General features: G+C 35.2%; 1 protein-coding gene across 1 annotated transcript in view; it reads left to right on the forward strand.

Annotated features, from left to right (window-relative positions):
• Positions 1-9213, forward strand: part of roq (RING finger and CCCH-type zinc finger domain-containing protein roquin) — a 25319-nt gene that overhangs the window by 6152 nt on the left and 9954 nt on the right. Inside the window, exons 7-8 of the mRNA XM_018543348.1 lie at positions 546-834; positions 1139-1281. Of these exons, the coding sequence (XP_018398850.1) occupies positions 546-834; positions 1139-1281 (432 nt within the window). The remainder of the gene's footprint in view (positions 1-545; positions 835-1138; positions 1282-9213) is intronic.

The following is a 9213-nucleotide window of genomic DNA, read 5'->3' on the forward strand; positions in this document are numbered from 1 at the left end:
AAAAAAAAAAAAAAATATAAAAAGTAAAAAAAATTAATTAATTTTTAAGAATTCGGTTGCGATTGTTGAGGACTCTGTGAAGTCGAAACTTTTCCGTATATACCGATGTAATTATTAATAATAAATTTATATATATTTCTAACAACTAGTATAGCTCAATTAGTTTTTGACCTGGGAGGTATATTAAGTTTAATTGATAAAATGTAGTATCAGCAACATTAATATTTAGTATTATATTAATAGTATTATAATATATAGTATTATATTATAACATTAATTTTTAATTACACTGTTATGTTAAATTACTCGATCAACAAAATATTTAACAATTTTCAAATCAGGATAAAAATACAAAAAATATTTCAAAATATTTATTATTGAAAGTCAGGAAAAATTACAAAATTTTGTCAGTAAGATCAGGGAAATGTCAGGAAATTTTAGGATGAAAAATTTGTGGCAACCCTGAAAAATTACGAATTTTTAGAACCTTGAATATACTATTATTAATAAATATATTTTACTAATTATATTTTTATTATTTTTAGAAACAGACCCACCAAGCTTGGTCGAATGTCGGGCGGCTCTAGAAGCCGTGAGAATAGTAGTGGCTACATTAGTGGACTTTGTTCGACAACATGGAAGCAATGGCACTTGCAGTAACAATCGAAAATCATTGGCGCAGGATAGTGCAGGTGGTAGTTCTGTCGGAAGCTCGTGTCCAAGTTCAACGACCAGCAAATACAAAGTCAGCATGTGCAGAGATTTAGCTCTGCGCGGTACTTGTCCACGATCCAACAATTGTACCTTTGCTCATAGTGACACCGAGCTTGATAAGTAAGTTTATTTGCGTATAGAACGTAAAATGAATACAATTATTCACTTTACGTTCTATCTCATATCTGTTTGCAAAAAAATTATTAAAGAATATTGAAGAAAAGGAATTTCGACATTAAAAAATAATAGAAAATAGTAATTTTTATTATCAATTGTATTTTTTGGATAATTAATATCAAATGAAAAGATTATTTGGTTATAGGTACATAACTATTTTACTATTACATGATTTGCAAATTCTATACACATGCAAAATTCTTTCCAAATAGATTTTTGTTGATTTGGTCATTTTTTTCCCCTGTAGGTACAGATCAAAGAATCGTAAATTGAGTGTTAGAGTGAATTCAAATCAGACGGAATCGAAGGGTGAAAAGAATAACAAGATTTTCAATAAGCAAAACGGTGATTTAACGACTTATCATTCTGTAAAAGTATACGACAGGGATAGTGAGTATTTATATAGTGAATATTTATATTTAATATGATACATGATATAAATTGAAATATTATATTAATTGCAAAGATCTTTTTTAAAACAACTTAAAGAGTGCGTTCCAAAACTTAACTATCAACTCCAAGTATGATTTATCTTTGTTGTTCATTGAATGATAAACAAGAATAAAAGATACTCGGAGTTGACAGAGTCAAGTTTTGGAGTGCACTTCTGGGGATCCTAAAGTCATCTGTATTACCGATTAAACCATATAATTTTTGTATCGTAAATATTTTTTTGTCATTTACAAATTCGAAAATTCTTTTACAGTATACTTAAAAATTTAAACCTTTTTATCTTTTATAATAATACCTGTACAAAGTGAACATACATAAAGTGTAACTTTTGGCCGATTTTCGAATCGTCTCCGCCTTCCGCTGTTCCCCTCACCTCATCTCACCGCGCGCGGTCCAAATGCCGCACTATGCTCGAGCGACATTTGATCTGCGCGCAGGACGGTGAGGGGGACAGAGAAAGACGAAGAAGGTTCAAAAATCGACCGAAAGTTACATACAGTTTATATATGTTTACTTTGAACTGGCACCTTTAATTAATAATATATCAGTTACTTTTCGTGGTAATATATTATTATTAGATAAATAGGTTTAAATTTTTTAGTATCTTTTTTTTAACATGGCTTGAACTTTTCATTTTTGTGATGATTTTTTTCGGATATTACTTACTTTTCAGAGTACAAATATATCACAAATATATATAAAAAAATGATTTAAAGATATTATATTATATAGGGTGTCCCATTTTAAAACATCCACGCGATTATTTCAGAAACAAAGCGTTTATCGAAAAAATGTTTCAGATAAAAGTTGTTTGACTTCGAAGGGGGACATAAGATGGTGCCATCGATTTGACCTTGGATAGTCCTCTGAAGGTTACGTGAAGGTCACCTTTAATTTTTTAAATGGAATTATGTAATTTTTTTTTCCTCACGCGTGCACGTAATGTGCCCTATACTGCAACGCTTTTGCGTGCGGTAAATAGCCAATAACTCAAGCCGTTGAGTTATTTCGCAAAAGCGTTGCGTTATGAAAAATAACGCAACGCTGTGGTAGCACTGGTCAAATAACAACACGGAGAAACCTAAATAACGCAAGGCAGTGGTAGGGTGGTAGCACTGGTAGCACAAATAACAACACAGAGAATGAGAGAAACCTAACCTGCGTCGACGCTGGCGCCCGCCCGCCCGGTGTTCGTTCGAGTCGCGCCGTTTTTCGCGGGCATTGCATCATCTCTATGTCATTCCTATGTCAGAAATTTGTGAACGGGGCCATTTTACCAAGATTGTAAGTATCCTTCAACGTGTAATAACTAATATTGGCTGCTTTCCAGCTACGACACAAGTAGACACTGTGTAACACAGTGAATCATTGCATCCCTGTTATTTGCCTACGTTAAACGAGGATGAAACGATTCTCTGTGTTACACAGTGTCTGATTCTGTCCTTGCTGGAAAGCACCCATTGTATAAGTGTCCTTCAACGTGTAATAATTAATATTGTAATTTCTTAGTCGGGGGGGGGGCTGCGCCCCCCCCGAACCCCTCCCTGCTACCTGCGCCCCACGCATCACCCCATAAGTCACACTCGCTTCGCTCGTGCGAATTTATATAATTGTATAACACAGTGCACTCGTAAGGAAAAAATTTATGTGCAACTTATGTGCTAATTGTTTATTGCGCGACACGGGCGCGAGGGAGCGCCCGTGTCGCGTAATAGACAACTTACCACACATGTTACACAATGTACTATTAGATAACATGATTCCTCTAATTATTTTGCATATAAAAGTATTAAGGTAGAGATACCAAAAAAACAATAGTTTACGAGATATTTTACATTTTATTTTGGTACATATTGACACAAAATGTTAAATAACTCGTAAACTGTTGACTTTTTGATTATCGTACCTTAATACTTTTGTGAACAGAATAATGAGATAAATCAAATGGTGTAAATAAAACACAGTTGCTTTAAAAAAAAAATTATGCAAAATGGATAATTTTTTAAATACGCAACTATGTGTTTTCTTTTCACCATTTAATTTATCTTATTATTCTGTTTACAAAAGTATTAAGGTACGATAATCAAAAAGTCAACAGTTTACGAGTTATTTAACATTTTGTGTCAATATGTACAAAAATAAAATGTAAAATATCTCGTAAACTATTGTTTTTTTGGTATCTCTACCTTAATACTTTTATATGCAAAATAATTAGAGGAATCACGTTATCTAAAGAAAATTACATAATTCCATTTAAAAAATTAAAGGTGACCTTCACGTAACCTACAGAGGACTATCCAAGGTCAAATCGATGGCACCATCTTATGTCCCCCTTCGAGTCAAACAACTTTTGTCTGAAACATTTTTTCGATAAACACCTTCTTTCTGAGATAATAGCGTGGAAGTTTTAAAATGCGAAATACGGTGAAAGAGAGGGGTTGGAGTAGGTGGTTGGTGGAGGGGGAGGGGCGGGGGAGAAGGTCCGGTGGGTCGAAGATGGAGGTTGCGAGCGAATGGTGAGAGAGGATGTTGAAAAGTTGTAATAATGAAAGAGAGTGAAATACGGTAAAATCATGGTGGAAGGATAACATGGTGTGTGCAGTTTGCGAGCGTCTCTCTCTAATTCTTTGCCCTCTCGCTTCTTTCCGGCATGCAATGCTGCCAACCTAAAAAAAAATCGTCTTTGTTGCACGCACGCATTTAACCTCTATCGGTTTCTTTTTATCATGTACAGTGCCGATCATTAATTCGCTGGATCATAGTAGTGACTTGACTTATCGACGTTGAGTCGGTAACACTGAAATCGCGAGCGCGTTTGAAATAAAGCCTACGGCACACAGTGCGTTTTTTCGTGTTAAATCGCATGCGACCTAACCATGCGAGCAAACATGCTAGCTACGAAGCTAGAGATTTTGTACGCTGCGTGATGTCATGCGTATTTGCTTGCTGGTTTTCGATGATAGAAACGGTGCTATTTTCGCTACGTGTTTTGGTGCTAGTTAAATAAAAGTAATAACCTATCATAATTAAATAACGATAGTTTGGTAATATACAATATAAATATGTCATATGACCAACTAATTTTCATATAATTTTATTCAAAACTTACTTTTCATGCCTCTTTTTCTATGACACTTAGTTTGAAAGGTTATGTTTCAAACCGGTAACTTCTGCTCGTGTGAAGCGTAAACAATCAGCGATGCCGTCTTAATTGCATGCAAAGCTGCCAACAGAGTAGCGCACAAGAAATCTATCAACGAAACTAGCAGCTAAACACGCACCGTGTGCCGTAGACTTAAGAAGAGTCACTGACAAACTATGTGGAAATTTATTGCGTTTTTTTTCTTGTATATAAAATTATACTGGGTGTCATTAATCAAGTGAATCAGCTATCAAGGACAGGTAGAGTATACCAAACTGAGTCGAAAAGTCTTATACCATTTTTCAGTTGACGCAATATTTAACGAGATATTAGACCTTAAATATAACCAAATAAGCGCGTTCGTCCGGCCTACTACTGCCAAGCGTGTCAATCGCTCTCTACGCGCGCGGGTTGCGAGGATGGTCTGAGGTGTGTCGTCCGAGTTTAGAGGCTCGCGGCGGTGTGCGCGGCGCGAGACGTTTCCCACTCCCCGCGCGTCAAGTAACGATGACGGATATTCGGTAGTAGTAGGCCGGACGAACGCGTTTATTCGGTTATCTTTAAGGTCTAATATCTCGTTAAATATTGCGTAAACTGCAAAATGGTATAAGACTTTTCGACTCAGTTTGGTATACTCTACTTGTCCTTGATAGCTGATTCACTTGATTAATGACACCCTGTATATATGAGCAATTCTTTTAAATTTCTCCAAACTTGTCCTTTTTCTAAAAGAAAATAATACATTCGATTTTAAGAGAGACTTAAACTATCTCTGTCTCTCTTTCGGTTTTAATACGAGATAGATAGAGTTTTAAGTGTCGCTTAAAATTAAATAATGTTGTAAAACTCTCAAATGAAAACAATTAATCTTGAAACAGACCGTACTTAAAGCAAAGAAAAGAACAACACATGGATGTGACAAGGATGCATTCAATTCAGATGTAGCAACCTCGTTTATTTCTAAGCAGTTGGCAAGCCTACCTGTCGAACTGTATTCCGACGCGAAAGTGGGCGTGGTTTCCGAGTTCTGCACACACCATTGGTGCTTTCCGAATTTTGCTGACAATGCTGATAGTACTACTACTGAAATCGCTACATTTTAGTGGTCCCAAATTCGCAGTAGAACTGACAGCAGTTAAAATCGGAATGCATTTGCAGTAATAGTGCGTGATATGTATAGAACTTAACCTAATTTATTAAATTTCTAATGTATTCCAATATTTCTAATGTAATTCCGTTTCCGTATTTGTTTCTGCAATTTATGAGTACTAGTTTTAACTAAAAAAAGAAAATTCCGTTATTGTGTAACAGGAATTGTAACACCGATTTTGATTGGCATTCAGAATGTCATATCTAATGTCATATGTGTGGAATATAGTAGAGACCCTGGGTGTTTACGACAAATGGTCGGATTTCCAATCCGATCGAACAGTGGTACTCAGTTGGTGCATTTCAAAAAACTCCCTAGCTTAATCGGATTTTGGTCCCTGTCTCAGGAGGTAATCGGATTGAGTTGAACGGATCGTGAGAGAGGAACAATTTTGCGAATTTGCGTATGAACTTAATAAAAGCAGAGTGCATAAAGACAAAGAGATACATACGTTAACTATTATTGTAATAATTATTGTGTATTTTATTCTAAAATGTATATCAATAATGGAAACGTGAGCTAGGAACTGGTTATCGGATCGGATGTATCTGGAAAGCGGGTGAAGGCAAAATGCCTCCCGCGGCTCGATATCGCGGTATCTTATACTTCGACCGCCAGTCCCGCTCGCCACACTTCGGCCGGTCGCGGTATTTTCCGCCGATCGGCTTCTCGTGGGAGAAGATTTAAAATAAGGCGAAAGAGAGGGGAGAGGGGGAGGGGCGAGGGGAGAAAATCCGGTGGGTCGGAAATGATGGAGGTGTGAGTGAAAGGTGAGAGGGGATGTTAAAAAGTTACATATTTCGGACGGACGGAGATACAGAGAAGGAGACGTTTCTTAATTTTTATTAAAATAATCACTTTTCGACCGCTTGTATCTCCAGAACGGCTTGACCGATTAAACATTTTTTTGGTATTCATGGCGATGCCGCCTTTTAGGACATACAACATTCTATTAAAACATTTTTTAGTAGTTATGCATCCCCGAAAAATGGACTTTGGTGGCTCTGGATAAGAGACTTGTAGTGTGTATTATTAATCTTTTAAACTAATTTTTAAATTAACGAGTAGTTTTTTTAACATGGCCGGAAACACTACCGCGTCTCCTGATACGCATTGGTATGTGGCTTTGAGATAGAATTTATGTTGAAAACGATAAAAAATTTCAAAATTTAATTCTTTACCATTTTTAGTCCAATATAGTGCTCCGGAACTGCACGTTATTGCACGTCGTAACATTTGTTTCATATAAAAGCTGCGCAATTTGTACTTCAAAAATAGTAGTCCACAGACACATAGTTTGTGTGAAGAAACAGCATCGAGTGCTTAGAATTAGACTTAGACACGGTTATACCAACATTACTTGATTTTAAGCGAGACTTAAAACTCTTATCTCGTATTAAACCGAAAGAGAGATAGAAACAGAGACAGTTCAAGTTTCGCTTAAAATCGAAATCACATGGGTGTAATCGGGTTTTAGACACTTTATCGCGATAAATTTACAATACGAAAATTGACAGGTAATGCGACTGCGTGCATCATTGCTACGTGAGATATTAATGTGGTAGTATGTAAAAAATAATGTCAATATGTTGTAAAACAGCGATATCTGGCAATTTCGTTAGAGTTCGAACTTTACTTTAGGATCTCCCTAAGGTGATGCTGGACCCGTATTATCGATAGAACAGATTTTTAATTACAATTGAAATATTACATACATCAAAAAAATATTTACATACATTTGAGTAAAATACTACGTACATTAGGGTGGCCCAAAAAAAATTTTTACGCGACCGCCCCCCAGAATTGTAAAAGATGCAAAAGAAAAGAGACCCGTATTTTTTCTTTTTTTAATCGGCTAATATTTGATGGTGCCGCCGAGCCTCTGAAGTTTCCCATGTATTCTATATGGGAAAAAAACACATTTTCGTAGATTCGATAAAAAATTGTTAAAAATGTCTGGTTTTTTAATCTGCAAACGATATTTCTCTTGAGAAATGTTCAAAATATGAGATTCTGGCAATTATTTATTAAAAAAAATTATGTTAACTATGTTTTACAGTGCCGCAGAGAACAAAACGCATGCAAAAATCGCACTTTTATGTTTAAAAGTATTTCTAGTAATTTTTTCGCTGATTCTCGCACATAGATTTTTCTTTTTTTACCGACAAATGAATTGTTACTAATGATTTCTTGTATTTTATAATTGTTTAAACAAATTATTGTTGTTACATTTATTTATTCTTTCATAACTGAGCTATAAATTCGCAGTTTTTTTCTGAATTTATTTTAAACTTGTTACTCAGGAGTTTTCGAGGTCGCTGATTTCGAATCCGATATCAGTTTTCCAAAATTCAAAATGGCGGATCGAATATGGCGGAAGAATTTTTCAAAAACTGCTCAGATTCATTTGAAACTTGTTATGGGGAGGTTTTTCTGGGTCACTGATTACGAATCTGATGTCAGTTTCTAAAATTTTTCCAATAGCGGATCCAATACAGTGTGAATTTTATAAAATATTATATTTAGTTAAATATTAATAGAATAAAATATTAAAAAAAAAGTTATTCATAATATGTTCCTGACTTTCTGAACGTTCATTTGAACGAAATTTTTTCTCATTTATCATAAATTACTCTTATTATAAAAAAAAAAACAAAGCAGATATTAATTCTCATCAATTAATTAATCTATTGTTCGATAGAAGGCAATATTCAAGAACAATATTAAATTTTATATACCTATGAGTTTTTAAAATTTTACTCGTTGACAGAATAACGTTTGCGTTAACGTATAGGAAACAATTTGGAAATTTTGTTAAAAAAAATGTTTTTACAAGTATATTTACTAGAGAACTATCTTAACTTAAGTTTATAGAGTGATATGTGTAATATTTCCATAGAGATAGTAGTACTAGAGTATGCATTGTCGGAAATTTGAGGAGTGGGGGTAATTCTATCTAGAAAAGGACGCACTCATTTGGAACCGTTTCGTTCTCTCTCGTTTCGCGCATGCATATAGCCGTATACTCTGTGAGAGGGGATTGAAAGAAAGAATAAGGAATTGAAAGAGCAACCCTTGGCACTGGGAAACCCTTAACCTTATCAAAGTCAATTCTTTGTTTGATTCCAAAGAGATCAGGCTTGTCCGGTCATTCTTGGAAAGCCAAAAGTTTCTTTCCGCGAGACTTAACTAAACCATATGAATTTTACTGTCTTTATAAGAAACAATCTGGTGGTGCTGGCCAATATGCTCGCATAACTGGAATTATAGAGGTATAAGTAATAGATTTTTATCATTAATATTTATTGATATTATTCATCGAGAGCCCTTAACCTTAATCAAACTCAATTCTTTGTTTGATTCCAAAGTGACCAGGCTCAATCAGGCTTGTCCGGTTATGTAATGATGAAACTTTTCTCGTTCGACCGGTTCGACTCGTTCTTTCTTTCGATCCCCTCTCTCAGAGTATATGGCTATACGCGAAACGAGAGAGAACGAAAAGGCTCAAATGAGTGCGTCCTTTTCTAGATAGGATTACCCCCACTCCTACAATGCGTACTCTAGTACTACTATCTCT

Source organism: Cyphomyrmex costatus, unplaced genomic scaffold (assembly GCF_001594065.2).
Source record: "Cyphomyrmex costatus isolate MS0001 unplaced genomic scaffold, Ccosl1.0 scaffold368, whole genome shotgun sequence".
NCBI classification, from domain to species: domain Eukaryota; kingdom Metazoa; phylum Arthropoda; class Insecta; order Hymenoptera; family Formicidae; genus Cyphomyrmex; species Cyphomyrmex costatus.